Genomic DNA, 24,923 nt, shown 5'->3' with positions numbered 1-24,923 from the left:
TACATACGTCGTGGTGTATATCTGATAATCCCGTATTCCTAACGTATCCCTCCCCTACTTTCCCCTTTGGTAACTATAAGTTCGTTTTCTCTGTCTGTGAGTCCATTTCTGTTTTGTAAAGTTGATTTGTGTTATTTTTTAGATTCCACACATAAGTGACATCATATGGTGCTTGTATTTTTCTGTCTGACTTCACTTAGAGTGATCATCTCTAGGTTGCTCCACGTTGCTGGTGCACTACTTCATTCATTTTTACTGGCTGAGTAGTATTCCATTGTGTGTGTATATGTGTGTGTGTGTGTGTGTGTGTGTGCATGTGTGTGTACATGCTTGTCTCTCAGTTGTAGCCAACTCTTTGCAACCCCATGGACTGAAGTCACCAGGATCCTCTGTCCATGGAATTTTCTAGGCAAGAATACTGGAGTGGGTAGCTATTCCCTTCTCCAGGGGATCTTCCTGACCTGTGTCTTGAATTGAACCTGTGTCTCCTGCATTGGCAGGCAGATTCTTTACCACTGTGCCACCTGGGAAGCCGATAGATAGATAGATGGATAGAGATCAGACAAGACTGGGTATTCATTGCCCTGCATGTAATGGAAGAAGGATTCTGCTGGTGAATAAAGAGAGGTTGTATTTTGAAAACCAAAGTCATTTTCAGTTTCTGACTGGGGCCCATGATCAAAGTATTGGTGCTTCTGCCTAACTTTCCAGTTCTAATGAGGCTCATTAACATCATGTTCTCAGTTCACTCTCTCATTTGGGCCGTCTGATTTTCGGCGGGTCTGAACTTGTAAGAATTTGCCTTTGATGGCTTTTATTGCCAGTCCATAGTGAACGAACGCCTTTCTGAGGTCCTCTTGGGTCTATCTTGGTCTCCTTCCACCTCTACACAGACAAAGCGGACGGAGCCACCAGCCGGTCTAGAGATGGGGATGTGGATAAAGATCTTCCAGCAACAGAGACGTGGTGCTGGGGGAGGAGGGGTGGGTGACAGGCAGGCACCTTTGGCTGGCTGAAACAGCACTTCCTCTGCCCGGCAAATGGCACGTCTAAAAGAACTAACAACCTGTTTAGAACGTATGATCACTTGCTCTTCTATTTTCCTTTCTCTGTTCCAGCCACTGTGATAATAGGTAGCAGAGTAACTCAGGGTAGGAGTAGGGGGAGGCTGGGATCAGGCAGAGGGAGTCAGGATAGAGAGTAGTAGCCAGTTTATTTCTAACCATTTGCAGCTGTCAGCTTGTTTGGGGCCTTTTTTTTTTTTTTTCTCAGGCAGAGGAACAAAGTCTTGCTACATGGGTTTGTTTTCCTTGGCACAGTGTACAGACACTTTCTTGAGGAACGCACTGAGATAACACAAAACATCTGCTTAGAGGAATCGGCCTTCCAGAGTTGGATTTTCATCAGCAAGATCAGGAGGCTTCTTCAGATAAATATATATACGTTTTGCAGGAGGCAGGAGAATGTGGATGGAATGGGCAGGAGAATAGAGTATTAGGGGGAAATTGTTAAGAAATAGATTTATGTTGTTAGGGTCTCTTTTCTTTCTTTCTTTCTTCTTTTCCTCCTTGTGATCCAATCGCGTTTTGTTTTGCAAGTATTTTGGAAATGGTATGTTCTCAGCCATGCTGCCAGAGGCTTGGTTTTTTTTTTTCCCACGTGTGTGGGATGTTGTTTTTATCCACGAGCTATTGAGAATGAGTATTTTTTATGACTTGGAGAGGGATTGTCACATGTGTGCTCCCGGTCCTGGCCCCCAAAGACCCAAAGGACAGCAGAGATGCTTTCAACAGGAGAGACAGTGTGAGGGAGCGAAGCTGGCATTTTTGGTCGTTGTTACTGACATGCAGGGCTCCCCTGATGGCTCGGTGGTAAAGAACCTGCCTGCAGGAGACATGGGTTTAGTTCAAGACATGGGTCAAGAAGATCCCCTGGAGGAGGAAATGGCAACCCACTCCAGTATTCTTGCCTGGGAAATCCCATGCAGAGAGGAGCTTGGCGGGCTACAGTCCATGGGGTCGCAAGGGTCTGATGGGACTTAGCAACTGAACAACAACTGACATGCCACTGCGCGTGCTGTTCCAAGTCGGTTCAGTCCTGTCTGCTCTTTGACCCCGTGAACTGCAGCCCCCAGGCGCCTCCGTCCATGGGATTTTCCAGGCAAGAATGCTGGAGTGGGTTGCCATTTCCTCCTCCAGGGGATCTTCCCGACCCAGGGATCCAACCTGGGTCTCTTAAGTCTCCTCCATTGAAAGGCAAATTCTTTGCTAACTAGTGCCACCTAGGAAGCCACTGGGGTCCCCCAAGGATTGGCCACCGCATTAGGCTTCATCCTGGTTCATGTGGACGCTTCTTGGACGGTTCGCATGGTGTTTCCACGGATCACCTCGGGTCCAGATCTGCTTTCTAGTCCTTTGGAGAATGGGGAGTTCTATCCGTGCAGCTTCATGTGCCTACCCGGACCCTGGACTTTGACAAGGAAGAGCCAGCCTCCCAACAGTAACATCAGCGGCCTTTAGCCGAATGCCTCTCAGCGCCTGCTGGCCCTGTGCTTCCTGTTTCATCCTCACAGTCTCACAAAATACTAGGTGTGATTATGCTCATTCCACAGATAAGGAAACCGAGCCTGTTAGGAGTTAGCGAACTCGCCCTTGGGCAAGTGGCAGGGAAGTTCCACAGCTGGACTCTGAAACCAGAGCTTGACGCCAGAGCCAGACGCTTAACCAGAACCGTCAACCACGAATGACACATGCCTCTGGGGAAGTAAGAGCCAATACGCCCTTTTCCACCTTCATTTTTTAACAAATCTGGCTCCTTTGACTCTGCCAGTTGGGTTGGCATGAGATGAAACAAACCGTAAGAATCCCATCCACTTTCCCGGCAGAGTGGAAAGAGCCTAACAGGCTCTAAAGTCAGACAGACTTGAATTCAGACCCCTTTTCATCTCAGACTAGCTCTCAACCTCAAGCCAGTCAGTCCTCATGCCTTTCTGAGCTCTGATTCTGCTGTAAGCAGATGGCGTAAGAGCTCAGCCCTCCAGCCAGCAGCCGGCAAGGATGTATCACACACACACCCACTCCGGGCTCCACACTGGCACAGGATCCATCTGTGACAAGCTCCTCCGGGAGCCTACAGTCTGGAGGGGCTTGCAGACACGAGTCAGGATGTACACACCTCAGTGTGGAATTAGCATCTGGGGACCGTGCTCAGATGATTGGATGGCATCACTGACTCAATGGGCATGAGTCTGAGCAAGCTCTGGGAGATGGTGATGGACAGGGAAGCCTGGCGTGCTGTAGTCCATGGGGTCACAAAGAGTCGGACACGACTGAGCAACTGAACAATGTCAGCGCTCAGGAGTGTATCAGGAGCAGATGGAAGATGCCAGGGAAGCTGAGTCTGGGGGTGAGAGAAAGCTTTGAGCTGAACTCTAACGAAGGGAGCGGCATTAAGGATGGGCTGGAATATCTGCCAGCTGCTTGTGGAACCTGGGATGTGCGGGGACATTCTCTCGTGTCCCTTTGAACCCTGACTCTCCAGCCCTCCATCGCCCAGGCTCAACCGAGCGCTGTCACAGACCAGGGGTCTCAGCCCCAAGCATCTGGCTTTCTCTCCAGAAGGAAAGAGCGGAAAAACCATGAAAGCTAGAATGGGTAGCATCTAGCTCAGAAATTGCCTCCCGGGTCTTATCTGACTCTGGGACCACAGTCTCCCCTCTGTGGCCTTGTCATAGCATCTCTGCATTTCCTGAGGGATTCTCTCCTTTTGCAGCTTCCATAACAGGACAAAAGAAAAAAGACATAAGTCATTTAAACAACTTGCTTTCTCCCCCCCAGAGGTGGTGCCTGAAGAGGATGGATTGAGTGGGACATTTGGTGGCTTAACAAAAGGGAGGGGAGAGAAGGGGATGAGGAAGGGAGAAAATGGATTAAAGCTCAGAAATTACTGGAATTTTTATTCAATTTTGTTTGGGAGAAAGGAGATTTACTGAGTCAGAGATGAAAGGCAAATCCGAGTAGAGCCCCAGAGAAATTATTGTATTCCATGCTCGATTTAGCTCTTGAGCTCAATGTGGCTTGGAGATCAGAAGGTCTGCGGTTAGACACATTCATAAACTCTGTAGGGCTCCGTCAGATGCTGGGTCCCGGCCGAGTACCAGGTCCCCAGCAGCATTAGAAGCAGAATGTGAGGCTGCCTAGTCAGACCTTCAAGAGGGGCTCCCAGCCCCGCGGGCTCACCGCACCCTCTGCCTTCATGCCAACTCTCTGGCCAGCCTCCTCAGTTGCCTGATCACTCAGCATACTCTTGTCTTGCTTTGAGTCTAGTAGTTGAGCAAATTCCTGCTGGAACCACATGTGAGTGATCGGTTTGGGATTCTGATTTCCGCCCAGGCATCCTGCCTGGGCTCACCCTGGAATCCAAGCTTAGCTTGGTTCTGTCTTGCTGCTGCTGCTGCTGAGTCACTTCAGTCGTGTCAGATTCTATGTGACCGCATAGACGGCAGCCCTCCAGGCTCCCCTGTCCCTGGGATTCTCTAGGTAGGAACACTGGAGTGGGTTGCCATTTCCTCCTCCAATGCATGAAAGTGAAAAGTGAAAGTGAAGTCGCTCAGTCATGTCCGACTCGTAGCGACTCCATGGACTGCAGCCTACCAGGCTCCTCCATCCATGGGATTTTCCAGGCAAGAGTACTGGAGTGGGGTGCCATTGCCTTCTCCAGGTTCTATGTTAGGCTCACATAGAGGCCTAAGCCACACCACTTGCCCTGAGGCCATCCTCGTCCTTCCCTAGAAGCTAGATATCTATCACCCTAGACAGCTAGATATCTATCACCATTTTGCAGAACTCATCTGAATGCATCTAGCCAGCTTCTAGGAATCTGACATTTTCCAGCTTGAATCTGAGACTCAGGGGAGGTGCCGAGATTAGTCCGTGCTTACAAATCATTTAGAGACCTTTGGGTCAAACGTTGTTTTCCACGATCCATGTGTACCTGTCCAAGATTATTGTCGGAAGGTTTGTCTGGGTTATTATAAGACTAGTCAAACTTTAACTCCAAATCTAGGCAGTCTATTCCAGCTGAGACAGCTGGTTAATATTGTCTGGTATTAACTTTCTAATTGAGTACAGTGACTGAAATTTAACTATCAATCACCCCCCCTCCCCAGAAACAACTGTATGGAAAGGTAAAGACGGGAGGTTTTCATGATAAAAGGAGGGATTTCGGAGTTTTTCTTCCCACCCTCTAGGCTAGATCAAAATGTTCTTCATCTCAGAGCCCTCCTCCCTAGAAGATCATTGTGCAGCATTCCACGCCAGGACCCGATCAGGTCTCTGGGAAAAAGCTATCATTTCTGCTGTAGGCTTTTTTCCTCCCTCAAATAGGAGACGATGGATTCACATTTCGACTAAATAAGACCACTGCAGTCTTATGGCTCAGTTTTGATTGATGAGTATTCCCTATCTAGCCCTGTGCCAGGTGCTTTAAAAGATAGAATCAAAGTATAAGACAGCCCTGTTGTTCAGGGAACTTACAGTAATACAAGACATAAATATGAGAAATATGTAGAAAATAATGCAAGGCTGAATATAATCCAGGGCTTAATCAAGTACCTACTACTCTAGTTCTTTGCAAAATGATGCATTAATACCAAGACTGCCCTCCTGAAAATACATGTGCAGGAAGAATTTAATCCAAAAGTATATTACAAAGACTGTTTGGTCCATGCAATACTAAAACTTAACAGTTCACAAGAGTGCTTCCTGTCTGCAGAGTATTAGCAAAGCCTTTTGCGTGTGTGAATTTAATCTTCACAACCACCTGAGCTACAGATAATATTCACATCCCTGTTTCTTTCACGATGGGGAAACTGTGGGTTAGACATACTAAGTTGTTTGGGTGTCACTATCTTGTTACTGGATACTAGAGCCGGAAATGAAACCTAGGAAGTCTGATTAGAGACTTTTAAACCAGTTGCTATTATAGGTAAAAGGAAGTTCCAGAGTTAAATAGAACTTTTGACTACAGGCATTCTTTACTATGGTTAGGTATATTGCAAAGTTTTATAAAAAGTATTTTTAATAAATATAAGGTCAAGTATAGCTTTTAACCAAGGATCTCCCAGAATTAGTCTTTTTTAAGACAGACCTTGGGAAACACAAAAGTGGAGGGTCCCCAGTATCTTATGTACAAAGAGAAGCTGAAGGAACAAAAGGAGGCGGTTGGATACAGTGTTGAGTGAGTCAGTGATGCCCCATGGAACACACAGGCTGCCCTCTGCCCTGAGCCTAGCATGGCCTTCTCAGCTTCTGGCTGCCATGGTAACAAGCCCAGTGTCCATTTGAGATGGTTCATTAGCCTTTCGTTCTTCCTACTGCCAGGTTGCATTCATTTAAAGCAAGCAAACATTTTTTGAGCTCCTTACAACCCAGGTACTGAGCTAAGTGGAGGTCAAACAATGATCGTCTCAACAGTGAGGCCGCCTATGCCATGGGCTGTAGTAGCCGGATGCCAAAGAAAGAGCCCGAGTCTTGTTCAGAGCCTAACCACCCCTCTACCTCCTGGGCCAGGCAAACACTGTGACTGAGCTAAGCCACAGTTATATTAGACAAACAAACAAAACGCTGAAATATCACTGCCCAGCGTTTCACTGGGAATACGTCACAACACACATATCAAGACTCTCTCAGAGTTCAGTTTTCTGTGGCTGTTTCATGGGAACTGGGGTTCCCTGGTGGCTCAGTGGTAAAGAGTCCACCTGCAGTGCAGGAGACGCAGGTTCGATCCCCAGGTTGGGAAGATCCCCTGGCAGAGGAAATGGCAACCCACTCTAGTATTTTTGCCTGGGAAATCCCACTCCCTGCCATGTGCCCTAGCAGCTGGTAACAGGAAAGATAAGTGCACCTGAGGCTATTCAGGCTACTCAGGAAGGAAGGGCTTGGGAGCTGGAGGTGTGTGCAGAACCCCAGAGCAACAACTCCAGATTTCAGGGTGCTTGGAGTTAGACAAGCCTGGGTCCAAAGCCCTCCATTCTTTGCCGGCTGTGTGACCCAGGGCAGCCACTTAATTTTCCAAGTCAGGTTCCTCATATGTAAGATGGTAACAATATCAGCACCTGGACTTTTTAAGTGTTCGTCGCTCCGTCGTGTCCAACTCTTTGCAAACCCATGGACTGTAGCCTGCCGGGCTCCTCTGTCCAAGGGATTCTCCAGGCAAGAATACTGGAGTGGGTTAACATTTCCTTCTCCAGGGGATCTTCCTGACCCAGGGATCAAACCTGCATCTCCTGCGCAGGCAGACTCTTTGTGGTCTGAGCTAGCAGGGAAGCCCAAGACTTCAGTGCTCAGTAAATGTTGACTTTTACCCTCAGTCCCAGATCCATGGTCTAAGGCACTGGCCAAGGAAACATCTCTCTCAGGGCAGCAGAATATTAGCCCACCTCTTAGTGCTTGGAGCTGTGGCTCCAGATGGTGTGGACTTTTTTCACCCTTCTCTTCTCACCCCTTTCCTTTTTAAAAAATTATATTTCTGCACCACCAAAAAGTAACCTTGAGATGCCTTGTTACATTTAGCCTTTAAGCTGTGCTTTTATCCTTGGCAGAGTCACATGCCAAACATAACCAGGTCTGTTAGGTTTTATTTATTCATTTGGTTGCGTGGGTCTTTGTTGCAGCACAGACTCTCTAGCTATGGCTCATGGGCTTAGTTGCTCCGGGGCGTGTGGGATCTTCCCAGACCAGGGGTCGAAACTGCATTCGCCTGTATTGCAAGGCGGATTCTTAACCACTGGACCCACTCGGCAAGTCCTAGATTGGTTATATTTTAGAATCAGACTGACTTGGTCCAAATCCCAGCCCTGCCACTGTTTACCTAAGTGACCTGGAGCAAGTTCATCTGTGTTTGGTGTTATTCACTGGTGATGCAGGACTAGTAAACCCTACATCACAGACAGGTTGCCAAGGTAACCCATATCAACCCCTGATACTGTCTCAGTGTTGTTAAAGGACTCCCCTTCTGATGGGAATATTCTTGAATGTGGATGAAGGGAGATTCCATCATCTCTAGGTCTTGGGCCTCTTTGAAGGCTCCAGAGCCTCCCCGAGCCTGGCAACAGTGGTCTTCACCAGCCCCTTTTCATCAGAGGAAACCATCTATCAGCTCTGGGAGGGGCTGCCCTCCACCTTGTCCCAGCTCTGCCTCACCCCACCCCTAAACCCCAGCATCTGTTGCCCAGACAGTCAGCTGCCAAGCTGTGCCCCAGTCTCTCCCTGTGGTTCATTTGATATGTTGCCATTTTGTTCTAGGGAAAAAAGCCAGTATCAGTGCTGGATAATGGGGAGGCAGACCCTGCCTCTGCCAACTGCCAGGTGTGTTTCATCTCGCATCCTGCCCCAGGGGTCCCAGGAGATCCCATTACCAGTGTCTCTCACCAGACAGCTGTGATTAGGACTCAGCAGAGGCACAGACAGCGAAACTCCATGCTTCCTGGGGACCAGGGCCATGCCCTGAGCACTGCTCTGCAATTCTGCTTAGAGGCAGGTGGTCATGTCTACCTTTTCCTGATAAGGGCTCCCTTATAACAACAGCTAGATGGTCTGGATTTTACAAAACAGAGAGATTTGGGGGGGTGGGTGTTGTCATTCCCATTTAGCAATCTCTTACCATGTACCAGGCACTGTAGGAGGATTTTAGACATGTTGACACTCTCCTGGCCGTTTAAGAAAGTCTCTATTTTCTGGGTATCACTTCTAATCCTTACAACAGTTGGTATTTTCACCCTACCTATGGAAAAACTGAAACTCAGAGAGGTTAAATAACTTGCCTGTAGTCGTACAACTGGAAAAGGAGCAGTATAGGAATTTGAAGGCTATCTGACTTCGGAATCTATGATGTCACTACCTAAGAACAGTGTAAATAACGAGAGCTTAAGCAGTGTTTGAGATGGAGAAAGAAAGTGGTCTTGGGATGCTGCTATCTGTTGCTCTGAGCAAGCTGGGAGTGGTGGTCATCAGACAGGAAGCCTGCATGATTCCTCTGACCACCCACCCAGTCTGTGTTATGAACAACAACCCCCAACTCTCACCTTCCTCAAGAAGAGGAGGTGACAGTAACTGTCAGGCAAAGTTTCCATGAGCTTTTGTTGCATTTTCACACCCCAGAAACAGTGGATCTCAGGGAAAGTTTAGATCAGAATTTGCAAACTGGTAGTTTTCAGGACAAGTTATCCCCGGAAAGATGTTCTGTCTTGACCTGTGGTATATTTTTTTTAATTTCAGGTTAATTGCTATCATTTTACTATGATTATTATTATTATTGTCCCTTTTGGCTGCAAGGCATGTGGGTCTACCAAGGAATGAACCTGCAACCCCTGCAGTGGAAGCTCAGAATCTTAACCCCTGGATTGCCAGGAAAGTCTCGATATCATTTTAAAAACAGAACTCCAGATAATTCACATAGAACCCCGGATTTCTGAATCATCTTGAAGAACCAGAAGATCTAGCAGCCCCAGGCCTCTGTCCCCACATGGCCACCACTGGCTGAGTTGTGCATTGACTGCTTCCTTTGATGAGAAGGGGCTTTTGGATTTCTGCAGCCCCCACCCCTGCTTGATACTCTGTGTCAGGAGTGCCAGTCTCCCTGGAGCATCACCCTCCTCCTACCAGTTTTCCTATATTAAAGATAAGAAGAGAAAGAACTTTCTTGGGCTCTATGAGTGGGAAAAGTAAAAAAGCATGCATATTTCAAACTAAAAATCATTATTTCTGCATGTCTATATGTACCAAAAAAGATATCACCAAAGAAGGAAGCTGACCCTCTTCCTTCATTTTTTCAGTCTTTTTCCTGGTTGTTGGCGTTTGAATTTAACACCATTTTGGCCACCTTTTCAGGCCGTGTCCAGTGGAGTTGCCCACACGGAGCCAGGCACCTGCAGGCTGGCCCAGGAGACTAGTCCTGGGCTGGTCTCCAGGCTGAAGCATGTGCTCCAGGCCTGCCAGAGCATCCCCATCATGGTTTTGTTCCCTTTTCCCTTCTCCAGGTGTTCCCTTCCCAAAGAACTTCCTGCAGATCTGCAAGAAGATCCTGTGCCGCCTCTTCCGGGTCTTCGTCCACGTCTACATCCACCACTTTGACCGGGTCATTGTGATGGGTGCCGAGGCCCACGTCAACACCTGCTACAAACACTTCTATTACTTTGTCACGGAGATGAACCTCATAGACCGCAAGGAGCTGGAGCCCTTGGTAAGTGTCACCGCGTACTGGCTACACCCACGTCACCCCAGGAGGTTGACCATTTGTCACAGAACACTGCCATGCCCCTGCACTGATGGCCGGCTGCTGACTGGAAGATTGCAGAATTGGGCAGGATTTAGGGATCAGGTAAAGGTCAGGATATGCCAAGATGTGCACAGCATTCAAGGGCTGAGATTGTCATGGTTTGGGCTAGAGGGAGTAGCTTTTTTAAGAAGAAAAAAAAAAAAAACCTTTTTCCTTTTGAATATTTATTTGGTTCCATCTGGTTTTAGTTGCAGCATGCAGGCTTAGTTGCCCATGGATGTGGAATCTTAGTTCCCTGACCAGGGATCGAACTCTCGTCCCATGCATTAGAATGGATTCTTAACCACTGGACCACCAGGGAAGTCCCAGGAGTAGCTTTAGTTCTCACCTATTTACTTAACCCCGTAAATGGGCATCTTTGAGTTCTATGTCATCTGCTATGGTGGTTTCCAAAGAAGGTAATAAACATTTCTTCAGTCAGTGAATAAATATTTAGCACCTACTGGGTGGCAGCTTTGAGAAACACAAAGTTAAGTTAAGCTTTGAGTAGCTTTTATTCCAGGGAGAAAGAGAGGTGAGCCCAAGATGAGAATACAGCCTCTTGGGGACTTGACTTTTCATACTGAACCCCTGCAGTGCAGTTTTAATGGAATATGTGAGAATTCAGAACACTTGGTTAAAAACACTTTGCTGTTATTGTTTAGGTGAATGAGGGGTTCTTTTATTTTCTTTCTAAGCTATCTTTACAGCTGGACTCAAACTGTGCTTTAGAAGTCAAGGGCCCCTAAAAAACCCTGCATCTTTTGTAACATGTATCATACTATGGATACCCTCGTCAGAGCTATCTTTAACAGCTCTACTGAGTGCTGTCTTAGCCAGTATAATACAGTGCTTTATGGAAAAATCATGCTTTTTCTCTAAAACAGTTTAAAGTGGCAGCTTTTGGTAAACATAACTGACAGAGTAACTAACTTTGATCCAAGTCCACTTGAACAATGGCCAGAGTGCAGGGGCCAGACCAGTCATTTGCTAGCCTGTCTTCCTTTTTCTTTATGTACATTTTTTTTTGTTTGTTTTCTCAAAGATCGATTGATTGATTGATCTAATTTAGGGGCTGTGCTGGATCTTCACTGCTGCACTTGGGTTTTCTCTAGCTATGACAAGTGACGGCTACTGTCTAGTGTGGTGCCTGGGCTTCTCCTGTTGCAGACTGCAGACTCTAGGCAGGCGACCTTCAGTAGTTGTGGCACTTGGGCTCATTAGCCGCGGCTCCCAGACTCTAGAGCATGGACTCAGTTGCTCCCCAGCATGTGGGACCTTCCTAGAGCAGGGATTGAACCCATGTCCCCTGCTTTAGCAGGTGGATTCTTAACCATTGGACCACCAGGGAAGTCTCACATGTTCTTAAAATATAGGTTATTATTTATATCTGGTGAGGCCAACAGATCCAGAGATGATGCCAGTAAAAAGATAGTTTGTTTTACTCACAGATCCCCAAAGAAGGGGGCACGCCATGGCAAGAGAGCCACACAGGAAAGATACAGATTGGACAGGAAAACATGGCGCCTCTGTTGTGGTTTCCCTGGGAAGGAATGGGCGAGGCAGGGTAATGAGGCTAAACATGGACTAATTTGAATCGTTTCAGAAGGTTCTGGGGCAAAGGGGCTGCCCCAAGCTGTTCTCCTGGCCCTAGGGTGGTGAGAGAAAAGGAATTTTAGCCCTAAGTGTGAGCAGCCTTAGAGGAGGTGGTTGGGGGAGTGGACCCTGGATTGGTTGGTTTGTATTGACTGATGAGTAAAGAGCTCAAGGATGGGTTGGTTACTATCTCTAGAAATTGGTGAGTCCTGATCAAGGCTGTCCCTCCATTTTTCACAAGGCCCTGGATATTAAAGAATCAAAATACAAAAACCAGAAGACATGTTTAATGCATGTTTAGAGTTCCTGTATCTGGCAAAGAAGACATTGGGGGATGAACAGATGTTTTATACATCATTTTTAGAGTTTCTCAACTTGAAATCTATTATTAATATTATGCTTTGGAATACATGGCAGAAAGCATGTTTTCTGTGCATCACTCGACTTCTGGAACAAAGCAAGACTTGCTGGGTCTTGTGTTATATCACTGGCTAAAGCATTCACTTTCTTCATTTTCTTTCACAACCACTTTCTAGAAAGCCCTTGGCAGGAACTAAATTGTCTCTGAATTCAGTTGGACATGTGGTGTGGAAAGAAGCTAAAACATATGATGGAGTTTAGCTCATTTGTAGAAAGGCTATTTTGAGTAAACAGAAAAGGTTGTGCAAATAGTAAAGGGAGTTAAAAGCCTGGAAGGAATTGATAAAGCTAGTTTCAGGAAATGTCTAGGACAGAATGGACAGGGGTGGGTGAACAAGGGCAAGCACTCTCATCTCCAGAACATAGGTCTGCTTCCGGGAGTTTGGATCACCTTTGTTCTGTTGGTATGTTCAGGTGGAGGGGGACACTTTCCCTAAAGATCCTCTTAGAGGAAGAGATTCTTCCCAACACCCATATTTGGGTTTCTCTGAGCTAAAGGAGCAGAAACACCTTTTGGAGAGAGGAGAATGTTAATTTCTTCTTTATGTATGGAAATATGAAGGTCATTATAGGACAGAGTTGAGTGTAAGCTAAGAAGTAGAGGGAATCAGACCTGACAGTTCAGCGGTTAGGACCCGGCGATTTCACAGCCAGGGCCCAGCTTCACTTCCTGCTCAGGTACTAGGAACCCTCATTGCCAGGGCTGGTGAAGATCTCAATGATAGGCCACCCAACATGCTGTTATTGAACCCAGCCTCATTCAGTTCAGTACAGTTAATCATTTGTGTCTCTTTGCGACCCCATGAACTGCAGCATGCCTGGCTTTCCTGTCCTTCACCAACTCCAGGAGCTTGCTCAAACTCATGTCCATTAAGTCGGTGATGCTACCCAACCATCTCATCCTCTGTCGTCCCCTTCTCCTCCTGCCTTCAATCTTTCCCAGCATCAGGGTCTTTTCAAATGAGTCAGTTCTTCACATCAGGTGGCCAAAGTATTGGAGTTTTAGCTTCAGCATCAGTCCTTCCAATGAACATTCAGGACTGATTTCCTTTAGGATGAACTGGTTTGATCTCCTTGCAGTCCAAGGGACTCTCAAGAGTCTTCAACACCACAGTTCAAAAGCATCATCTCTTGAATGCTCAGCTTTCTTATAGTCCAACTCTCACATCCATACATGACTACTAGAAAAACCATTGCTTTGACTAGACATACCTTTGTCGGCAAAATAATGTCTCTGCTTTTTAATATACTGTCTAGGTTGGTCATAGCTTTTCTTCCAAGGAGCAAGCACCTTTTAATTTCAAGTCTGCAGTCACCATCTGCAGTGATTTTGGAGCCCAAGAAAATAAAATATCTCACTGTTTCCATTGTTTCCCCATCTATTTGCCATGAAGTGATGAGACCGAATGCTGTGATCTTAGTTTTTTGGATATTAAGTTTTAAGCCAGCTTTTTCACTTCCTCTTTCAGTTTCCTCAAGAGGTTCTTTAGTTCCTCTTTGCTTTCTGCCATAAGGGTGGTGTCATCTGCATATCTGAGGTTATTGATATTTCTCCCAGCAATCTTGACTCCAGCTTGTGCTTCATCCAGCCTGGCATTTTGCATGATGTACTCTGCATATAAGTTAAATAAGCAGGGTGACAATATACATCTTTGACAGACTCCTTTCCCGATTTGGAACCAGTCCGTTATTCCATGTTCAGTTCTAACTGTGAATTCTTGACCTGCATACAGATTTCTTAGGAGGCAGGTCAGGTGGTCTGGTATTCACATCTCTTTAAGAATTTTCCACAGTTTGTTGAGATCCACACAGTTAAAGGCTTTGGCATACTCAATAAAGCAAAAATAGATTTTTTTCTGGGATATTTGATCTCTGGTTCCTCTGCCTTTTCTAAATCCAGTTTGAACATCTGGAAGTTCTCATTTCACATACTGTTGAAGCCTGACTTGGAGAATTTTGAGCATTACTTTGCTAGCGTGTGAGACGAGTGCAATTGTGTGGTAGTTTGAGCATTCTTTGGCATTGCCTTTCTTTGGGATTGGAATGAAAACTGACCTTTTCTAGGCCCGTGGCCACTGCTGAGTTTTCCAAATTTGCTGGCATGTTGAGTGCAGCACTTTCACAGTATCATCTTTTAGGATTTGAAATAGCTCAACTAGAATTCCATCACCTCCTCTAGCTTTGTTCATAGTGATGCTTCCTAAGGCCCACTTGACTTCACATTCCAGGATGTCTGGCTCTAGGTGAATGATTGTACCATCATGGTTATCTGGGTCATGAAGATCTTTTTTGTATAGTTCTTCTGTGTATTCTTGACACCTCTTTTTAATATCTTCTGCTCCTGTTAGGTCCATACTATTTCTGTTCTTTATTGTGCCCATTTGCATGTAATGTTCCCTTGGTATCTCTAGGTTTCTTGAAGAGGTCTCTAGTCATTCCCATTCTATTGTTTCATTAACAGTGCCCAAAGTCTCTGAACCACCTGTCTTAATAGTCTCTTATGGTCCAGGAAAATATTTCCTCATATTGCGTCTTCCCATATCTAGAGTTACACTAGTACAATCATTGATCTCATATAGAACTATATATCATCCTTATATCAGAGGCTCAGTTACACATATTGTAATGCAAGAAACAACAATTTTGTAGAGCAGGCAATATAAAAAGCAAGTTAGCAGATGAATGAGGTCATAAGTAAAAGTATAAGTCAAGAACTTTGCTCCCCAGAAATAGAACAAACCAAAAAAAAAAAAAAAAAAAAAGCCAAGTAGAGAAAGCTTTCCTTTGCATCAGAACACTCTCATCTACAGCAGACCCTTGAACAACACGAGTTCAAACTGCATATAAAGTCCACTTATATGCAGGCTTTCCTGGTGGCTCAGATGTTAAAGAATCTGCTTGCAATGTGAGAGACTGGGGTTCGATCCCTGGGTTGGGAAGATCCCCTGGAGAAGGGAATGGCAACCCACTCTAGTATTCTTGCCTGGAGAATTCCTTGGACAGGGGGGCCTGGTGGGCTACAGTCCATGGGGTCACAAAGAGTTGGACATGGCTGAGAAACTAACACTAACCATAACTGATATACTGTATTAGTGCACCATTCAAGGTTGGTTGGATCTGTGAATGCAGACCCATAGATACAGAGGAAACTTGGTCATGGAGGGCCTAACATGAGACTCAGATTTTCAACAGCACAAAGGGTCAGGTCCCCTTACCCTCACAATGTTCAAGGGTCAACTGTATTTTCTACAACTGAAGAAGGGCCCCAGGGATTTGAACACCTAGCAGTGCCAGGTCCTGGCTTGAAATCTGAGTCACAGAAAGGCCTGGGACAACCCAGTGTTCTAGAGAAGAGACTCTTTGGGGACATGGGGAACAAAGAGTGATTGGATTGACCAGGAATTATTAACAGTGGTTGTTTGCAAGAAGGCACATCAGTTTTCTTCCCAGAAGTTTATAGTTCTTTAAATTCTGCTTGAAACAGTAGCCTTCTTACCTGTTTTATTAATCTTAATAACAGGGAGATTAATTGCAATGCTTGTACATATTGATAACAAGTGCTTTTAATGCTTAACTGTCTGAAATTAGGTATCCATTTCCCACAAACCAAAGCCTATAAAGTAACAGAAAAAGATATTGAGGGTGTTTCTAAAGTCAGTCATTATATATTTTCAGTCTGGATACTTAGCCCAGTTCCGTATCCATTAAGAATACTGCACTTGTGGACTGTTATTATTGAAATGAGCACTTTCAATAATTGACAGTGCTTGAACAATGAACTTCCAATTCTACTGTTGCCAGGCACATATTAAAATCAGTCATATTATATCAAATGAACACATTTTATCTGATTTGCATATATCAATTACCCTAGATATGCAAAGCAAGTTACCCAGATGTTCTCACTGTATACAAAAGATAAGTTTTTGAGAATTGACAAATGCAGTCTAAAAAATATAATGAATCGTACTCGTTTTTTGGCCCTTGAAGGAGTCAGGCATTTGGCTTCCTGTTCTAGTACATTCTTTAGAATCGAATGCAGCTAGAGGCCAGAAGGGCAGCACTTGTCCGGCCAGTTTCCTTTTGAATATCAGCAGTCCCAGAGCTCCCACACCTCCAGTGGGATATTCCTAATGTCAACTCCACAATGGAGAGCACAGCAACCCCACCTCTTGTTTCTTTCTGCCATGTTTCCACCACGTACAGCCACACTCTGCACCCAGAGCCCACTGTGTTGCTTTTGTCTGCTGGGGGCCAACTGCCCGGCACGGGTTGTGTTGAGGGCCCAGCATCCCACAGTGGTAGGAGGTTCAGCCTCAGACTGCTTAAAGACGAGGTTCAGACTCTCTGGGTTCAAGCCCTGAGCCATTCATTCACCAACTTGCAATCTTGAGCAAGGCTTTTCAAAACCTTATTTTACTCATTTGAAAAATAGGTATAATATTAATAGAATTGCTGATTCAGATGGTAAAGAATCTGCCTGCAATGTGGGAGACCCCAGTTTGATACCTGGGTTCAGAAGATGCCCTGGAGGAGGAAATGGCAACCCAATACAGTATTCTTGCCTGGAAAATTCCATGGGTGGAGGAGCCTGGCGGGCTACAGTCCATGTGGTTGAAAAGAGTTGGACATGACTGAACGACAGCACTTCACTTTCAAAATTTAAACAGGTTAGGTGCTTAAGAAACTTGATAGGTGCTTAAGAAATATTGGCTGTTGAATGAGATAATCAATGTACAGTGATGTGCATATAGTAAGCAGAGGTACCCTGATTCTGCCTTCCTCGGCTCACATGGCCTTTTGCTATCCTCGGGATCTCCTCGGTAGCCTTGTAACAGATATAGTTCATTGTATTTGTATCAGTGTCTTCCATGGGTTGTCAGCTCTTTGAGTTGATGTTGTCGATGTTGCCAAGTACATAATAGGTGTTTAATGTGGTTTTTTTCTCTTTCTTTTTTATTTTTTAAATTATGATACTATGATAACACATTTACAGGAGACTTGGAAAATACAGAACAAGGTTGCATTTAGTTCCACTAAATATTACAATTATTTTTTAAGTAGATAAATTAAGATTTTTAGTTGGAGTTTTAATATCAAACTCTTGAAAATTAATAGAATGAATATACAGTGAAGTAGGATATAGTAGACCTGAAAAACACCATGAACCATTTCAACATAATTAAGATTTATACAATTTTCACACAACAATAGGATACAAATTCGATTCAAGTTCCCATAGGCTGTAAACTAGGACACACTGGAACATATCCAGGTACATAAAACAAGGTGCAAAAATTTCATAGTCTAGTGGTGTTGAAAAGCAGACACATCACTTTGCCAACAAAGGTCCATAGTGTCAAAGCTATGGTTTTTCCAGTAGTCAGGTCCCGATATGAGAGTTGGACCATAAAGAAGGCTAAGTGCCAAAGAATTAATGCTTTTGAACTGTGGTCCTGGAGAAGACTCGAGAGTCCCTTGGACAGCAAGGAGAGCAAACCAGTCCATCCTAAAGGAGAGCAACCCTGAATATTCATTGAAAGGATTGTTGCTGAAGCTCCAGCACTTTGGTCACCTGATGCCAAGAGCCAACTCATTAGAAAAGACCCTGATGCTGAGAAAGATTGAGGGCAAGAGAAGAAGGGAGAGACAGAGGATGAGATGGTTGGGTGGCATTACCAGCTCAATGGACATGAGTTTGAGCAAACTCCAGGAGATAATGAAGGACAGCGAAGCCTGGCGTGCTACAGTTCATGAGGTTGTAAAGATTCAGACTCAACTTACTGACTGAACAACAACAAAAACAGAAGTATTGAAATCATACAGAGTCTGTTCACTTGTCATGGTGGAATTATTAATATGTTAGAAATCAATATCAAAAGATATTTGAAAATAACCCTTTTATTTTCAAGTGACATTTTCCAAGAGAGATCTTTGACTTAGCCACTGAAGATGCTTTATGTGGCTATTTTTTTTGGGGGGGGCGGTTTATGTGGTTTTGAATCAGGAAGAGTCCCTGGAGGATGAGGCACCTCCGTTCAAAGGGGTTACACACCATCATTCCTTCTCTGGTGCCACTCTCACCTCAGAACATGCCTGCGGACCCCCACTTATCCACTGTTGGACATCAAGCTTCATCCTATCGAATTAATAGTCAACATCAAAAGCCAAATGAAGTGTAGAGCAGTGAAGAGATAGATGCGAATCCTTAGTATCAGTTCTGTCAGAGAACAATGGAACCCCAACTCCCAGTCGGTTCTCTGATCTAGACCCCAATTATAGCTCCTGGGAGGCTGTCAAACACTCTCATACTGTGTGTCCTGGTGGGCCAGGTCTACGGTGATGCAGTCTCCTGGATTTATCACAAAAAATCCCATGTCCTGGGAGAACCCTCCATCCCTGGTGAGGGGGGACAGTAGGTCACTCTATCAGGCCTCCGAGTGGGAATACAGTTGGGATTCAGAAGCAGGGATGAGGTCACCCTGGCAGCCCAGTGAGGAAGGCCAGCTCGTCCGTCTCCGCAGGGTCTGCCTCACGGCTCCCGTTGGGACCCGCCGGTCAGCAGCAGCCTGGGAACTGGGGACACACGGGATTTCATTCCGTCTCCAGCAGGGAGGGGGATGCTGGAGCACTGACAGATGTGACAAATGATTCTGTTCTCCTGTAAAGGCAACAGCTGAAGATGATTTGAACTCGAGCAAGTTCACAGTCGGAGGAAACGAGCCCAAATGATGCTGGTAATTAGCAAATGGGCCAGGCCCTGATTGAATAAGCAGGCTGCTGGCTGGCCCGGCTGCCTGGGAGTCAGCTGACAGAATGGCGCTAATCGGGCGCTGTCATTAGCCAACACGGGGAGCAACAGTGTTTTGTTAGCTTTTCACTAAAGACAAAAGCTGACTCAGAGAGGGCTGTCAGCCATGCAGAAGCTGGTGAATAAAGAACACAGGAGGGAAGGGGAGGAGAGAGGTTGGCGAGGCAGGCAGGAAAGACAGGAGGGTTCTTGTTCATCCGGATGACCTGCTCACCCCTGGGTGACCTTGGTCCAGCACTGTCACCATCTCTCTCCAGGGTTCCATCACCTTATTTCTAATGACTATACCGTCACCTACCTTGTAGAGGTGCTGCCATGAAACCAAGTGTTAGCACAGGGCTGTTCTGTTCCTTTATAGCAGAGCTTCCCAGGTGAGGCTAGTGGTAAAGAATCTGCCTGCCAATGCAGGAGACACAAGAGATGCATTGATCCCTGGGTCGGAAGGATCCCCTGGAGTAGGAAATGACAACCCACTCCAGTATTCTTGCCTGGGAAATCCCATGGACAGAGGAGCCTGGGGGGCTACAGTCCATGGGGCTGTGAAGAGTCAGACATGACTGAGTGCCTGAGAACACGGGCCGTGAGTGTACATGCATGCCAAGTCGCTTCAGTTGTGTCTGACTCTGTGCAACCTTATGGACAACAGCCTGCCAGGCTCCTCTGTCCATGGGCCTTAGGAGCTTTTAAATTAAGTCAGTGTTTCTCAATAGGAGTCCACACACAGCTGCATCAGAATTTCTTGGAGGTGATATTTTAAAATGTACTTACCCAAGCCTCACCCCAGATACACCACATCAGAATTATTGAGGTTACTGCCTAGGACCAAGCACCCTAGGTCTCCATCGCAAACTTTTTAAAAATAGATAGCCATGTATTTATCTGGCTGTGCTGGGCCTTAGATGCTGCACATGGAATCTTTAGTTGCAGCATGCAACGTCTTAGCTGTGACATGTGGGATCTAGTTCCCTGAGCCGGGATCAAACCCGGGTCCCCTGCACTGGGAGCTCCAGGGACTTAGCCACTGGAACCCCTGGGAAGTTCCTCCCTCTCAAATACAATGTGCATATGAATCAACTGGGCATCTCACCACTGCAGATTCTGATTCTGTACCCCTGGTAAACGCTCAGTTCATTTTGCCCTCAGGGGACCTCAGTGCTCCTCTGCCGGGGGGGGGGGGGGGGGGGGGGGGCAAGACTCTACATGACAATTACTCTCAGATTAGAAAATTTCTCTTGTTAGCACATCATCTCTTCTTCTCCTCGTGGGTGGGGGTGGCTAGCTCAGTGAGGTGGGAAAGTCAAGCCAAGAAGAAAAATCTAAGGATCCGTTTTGGCCAAGAATATTCCTCAGAACTGATCAGTGAAAAACAGACTTTCTTTTCGTGATCAAATGAGTTTACAAAACGCTGTATCTCCCCCACCCTTTGAAAACCCAAGATTGACAGAGCAAAGGCCTTGCGAAGTCATCCAGTGGAGAAACTGGTTCGGTTTTCTGTAGTGCCATCTGCACTTCCAATTTAGTTGCATTTGGCTGCTGAAATTTTTTTTTCTCCTAATATTTATTTATTTGGCTGCATCAGGTCTTAGTTGCAGCACTGAGGAGCCTCACTGTGTCACACGGGATCTCGTCGTGGCACACAGGACTCTCTCTAGGCGCAGTGTGCTCCGGGGCGCACGGGCTCAGTCGCTCCACAGCATGGGCTATCTTAGTTTCCAGACCAGGGATTGAACCCACGTTCCCTGCATTGCAAGGCAGATTCTTAACCACTGGACCACCAGGGAAGTCCTAGAGATTTTTTGTTATTACTCATTAACATCTCATGGAGATCGTGACCCAAGGAACAACCTGGGGGCAGCCCTGTTCCTTTGTGATGTTTCTAGATTTTGAGTGTTCCCTCCTTGCCTCCACCCTGGCCCCACACCCACCCCCACCACTGCTGATGGGCTGAGGAAGAAAGAAGACTTGGAGAGGGAGATGGGAAGTAAATAAAAGTCCTCATACAGGAGGGCGGCAGGGAAAAAAAGTGACTCAGCCTCATCCATTCTCACTCCTCAACCCTCCCACTTCACTGTGTGACACCCCATCATTCGGGTGACACCCCATCATTCGCCACGTGTGTGGCACACACGCATTTTCGAGAAATAAACAACAGCTCCATTTCTTGAGTTCTGCATGTTTCATTATACATCTGCTTCATCTACTTGTTACCTTTAGTTCAAACAGGTGTGGTGGGCAATTTCTCAACATCCAACCCATGTTCCTCTCCATCCCTCATTACTCTCCTTACTGCCATCTTATAACCCCCAAGCTTCCCCAGCTCCCCCAGTTTGTAGGCAGTGACTCTTGGCTAACGATTGAGGTTCATGCCGCAAGTGATTTTAGGCTTCAGCCACAAAACTGCTGCTTGAAAAATGGGTGCTTTAGGAGCAGATGGAAGAACAGCAGTTTGCAGACCAAAGACTTGGAAAGCCTTGTCTCATACAGACCCAGCATGGCTCATCTCAGCCCAGACACGCGATGACCTTGTGTTCCCCTAAGCGGTGGCCAGGGCATGCCCATGCATGCCTGGGGGACACTGGGTGAGTGCAGTAGCCAAGGCTGGCCTGAAATGGCAAGATCAGGTCAGGACTGTGAAAAGAAGCAGAGCCTCTCACATGCGCCAGAGCCGCTACCTCAAATAGCCAGCAAGGAAGAGCCGTTGTGAGGCTTCTGAAAGGACCTTTTGTTTGGCAGCATCATCTGTGCAGAGGCCTGAGGGTCGCTTCTTGTCAGGCGGGTTCTTTCACTTCCAGCCAAATGGTTCCAGCATGGACACAGGCATTGCAGAAGAAAAAGCCTCGGCCGGCGAGTCTGGCAGTTTGGCCTCGACAAGCATGCTTCCAACTACGATGTTACCGCATTCGTTGTCCGATGCTGAGCAAGGCATTTAATGTCTCTGGGGCTGTCATCCTTATGTGAACGAGATCATACCAAGAGTCCCCCCAGCTTGACTTTCGGAGAGTATCATCTTTGACACAGTGCGTCACCAGCCTTATTGTCTCTGGTCCAAGGTGACCTTTCCTTTTTGCTTAATGAAGTCTTCATGAATTAAAGCCCAGCATGCCAGCCGAGCCGGTGTACCGGGCATGGAGAGGAGCTGGAGTTTTGCATTCGTGGGACTTTATCAGTTTAGATGGAGTGTGAGTGTCTGTGTGTCCAGCATGGCATCAGCTGGGGGTGGTTGTTCAGGGCAACCCAAATGCCCACAGCCGAGTGGAAGAGCCTGCCAGAGACCGTTTTAGGAGCTTTGGCAGACATGCTCTAAAGTGTCAATTTGAGAAATAGCACAGGAATGTGGGATTGTTTTCAATGAACTGCATTGTACCGAGTTGGTGGGCACAGTGGGGCAAAATCTGCCACATGTCTTTGTCAGTCCCATTTCTTCATCCTTTGCTGGTGTCCAGTAAGCTTTTGCTTCTGGTTTGTGGGATAGAAAATGGTTGGTTTGGGGTTTTTTGTTTTGTTTTTGTTTTTTAACTGGGTCGGGGTGAGATATGGTTTGCTTTATTTCAGGGCCTATAATATAATCAATTAGAGTTGAACACAATGCCCATGGGAAAAATCTCAGCACATAATATTAAGTAATAAAATCAAAATTCAAAACACTATTGGAAAATCACTCTAATCATATGTATATCTACTAGGGTGTCAAGTAGAGCCATCTAATCATAGATGAGAAAGGAAATATGGCAAATACATGCCATTTGAACTTTTCAAGTTTTCTATCACAAACATGTATCACTTTTATAGTAAGCAGAAAAATCAAACATTATGCTTTAAAAAGCCTGACCAGCAAAGACCAAAGCTGAACATGACAAGTAGGCTGTGGACCCAGGGCCAAGGGCTCTGAGTGAGCTATCTCCTGTCTCTGGCCATGCCCCTCTGCACCCCCTTCTCAGACACGCGGTGATGGGGACATTCAGAGAGGCAAGGTGGTCTGCAGGTGACAGATGCTGAGAGGAGTGGCCAGTGGTGGTGCATGCCCTTTCTGTATGCAGTTGGAGGGGGGTGTACACAGTCACGTGAACTAAAGAATTTCCCAGGATATGGGGTGGTCCCTCCTGGAGTAGGGAATTCAGCCATCTCTGTGAACACTGAGGTGATATCTTCATAGTGCATGCGTGCTTAATCACTTAAGTCTTGTCCGACTCTTTGTGACCCCATGGACTATAGCCCACCAGACTCCTCTGTCCATGGGATTCTCCAAGCAAGAATACTTGAGTTGTTTGCCATGCCCTCCTCCAGGGGATCTTCCCAACCCAGGGATCATACCTGCGCGCCAGTATTGGCAGGCAGGTTCTTTACCACTAGTGCCACCTGGGAAGCCCCCATGGTTAGAGTAGGCATACACTTTTCACGTTAAAGCCCCTTTTCTAAGTGAGAAGACCTAAAGCACATGATGAAATCTACAGATCACCCACATGTAACGTGTTCAGCCCTGCAGGGACAGGCTTTATCTGGGCACCTCACTGCAGAGGGTACCATGACTGTTGGTTTTGATTGGAATTTCTCCCATCCAAATTCCTCTGCTTAACTAGATCTAAGAGATTTTTGTTTCTTTCTAAGTTCAAGTTTCAAAAGAGATTTGTTGTACTCCATACTGTGGAGTGGTCTATATATAGATTAGTAAATGTAAGCATAAGTGTATGTATTTACAATAACTACAAATAAATTTTAGCTGAAACTATGTTGTGGGTCTAGAGTTAATTCCAATCCTTTCTTACTAAGGCATTAGCAAAACTCAAGACTAGAAGTGACTATCCTGGTCTCAATCAGGTTCTTGTTTTGTCTTGTTTTGTGCACATTTTTCTTCTCAGAGAGGACCCTTTTCTTTTCCTGTCTCTCATTTCAGTTCAGTTCAGTCGCTCAGTCATGTCCAACTCTTTGCGACCCCATGGACTGCAGAATGCCAGGCCTCCCTGTCCATGACCAACTCCTGTAGTTCACTCAAACTCATGTCCATTGAGTTGGTGATGCCATTCAACCATCTCATCCTCTGTCATCCCCTTCTTCTCCTGCCTTCAGTCTTTCCCAGCATCAGGGTCTTTTCCAGTGAGTCAGTTCTCTGCATCAGGTGGCCAAAGTATTGGAGTTTCAGCTTCAGCATCAGCCCTCCCAATGAACACCCAGGACTGATCTCCTTTAGGATGGACTGGTTGGATCTCCTTGCAGTCCAAGGGACTCAAGAGTCTTCTCTGCACCACAGTTCAAAAGCATCAATTCTTCACCGCTCAGCTTTCTTTATAGTCCAACTCTATTTGCTGTGAAGTGATGGGACCGGATGCCATGATCTTAGTTTTCTGAATGTTGAGTTTTAAGCCAGCTTTTTCACTCTCCTCTTTCACTTTCATCAAGAGGCTCTTTAGGTCTTCTTCACATTCTGCCATAAGGGTGGTGTCATCTGCATATCTGAGGTTATTGATATTTCTCCCAACAATCTTGATTCCAGCTTGTGCTTCCTCCAGCCCAGCATTTCTCATGATGTACTCTGCATATAAGTTAAATAAGCAGGGTGATAATATATAGCCCTGATGTATTCCTTTTTCTATTTGGAACCAGTCTGTTGTTCCATGTCCAGTTCTAGCTGTTGCTTCCTGACCTGCATACAGATTTCTCAAGAGAGGCAGGTCAGGTGGTCTGGTATTCCCATCTCTTTCAGAATTTTCCACAGCTTATGTGTTTATTGTGATCCACCCAGTCAAAGGCTTTGGCATAGTCAAAAAAGCAGAAATAGATGTTTTTC

The 24,923-nt window shown here is 46.0% G+C and overlaps 1 protein-coding gene across 3 annotated transcripts in view; it reads left to right on the top strand.

Annotated features, from left to right (window-relative positions):
• The window catches only part of MOB3B (MOB kinase activator 3B), a 239,334-nt gene that overhangs the window by 164,342 nt on the left and 50,069 nt on the right, over window positions 1-24,923 (top strand). For 2 of the 3 annotated variants that reach the window (XM_070480599.1, XM_070480598.1), the window contains exon 3: window positions 10,037-10,239. The exons of the other annotated variant lie outside the window; for it this stretch is intronic. In XM_070480599.1, the coding sequence (XP_070336700.1) occupies window positions 10,037-10,239 (203 nt within the window). The remainder of the gene's footprint in view (window positions 1-10,036; window positions 10,240-24,923) is intronic. 3 annotated transcript variants of the gene reach the window in all.

Source organism: Odocoileus virginianus, chromosome 18 (genome assembly GCF_023699985.2).
Source record: "Odocoileus virginianus isolate 20LAN1187 ecotype Illinois chromosome 18, Ovbor_1.2, whole genome shotgun sequence".
NCBI classification, from domain to species: Eukaryota; Metazoa; Chordata; class Mammalia; order Artiodactyla; family Cervidae; genus Odocoileus; species Odocoileus virginianus.
Note: the sequence above shows the minus strand (reverse complement) of the source record. Positions and strands in the feature narration are given on the sequence as shown.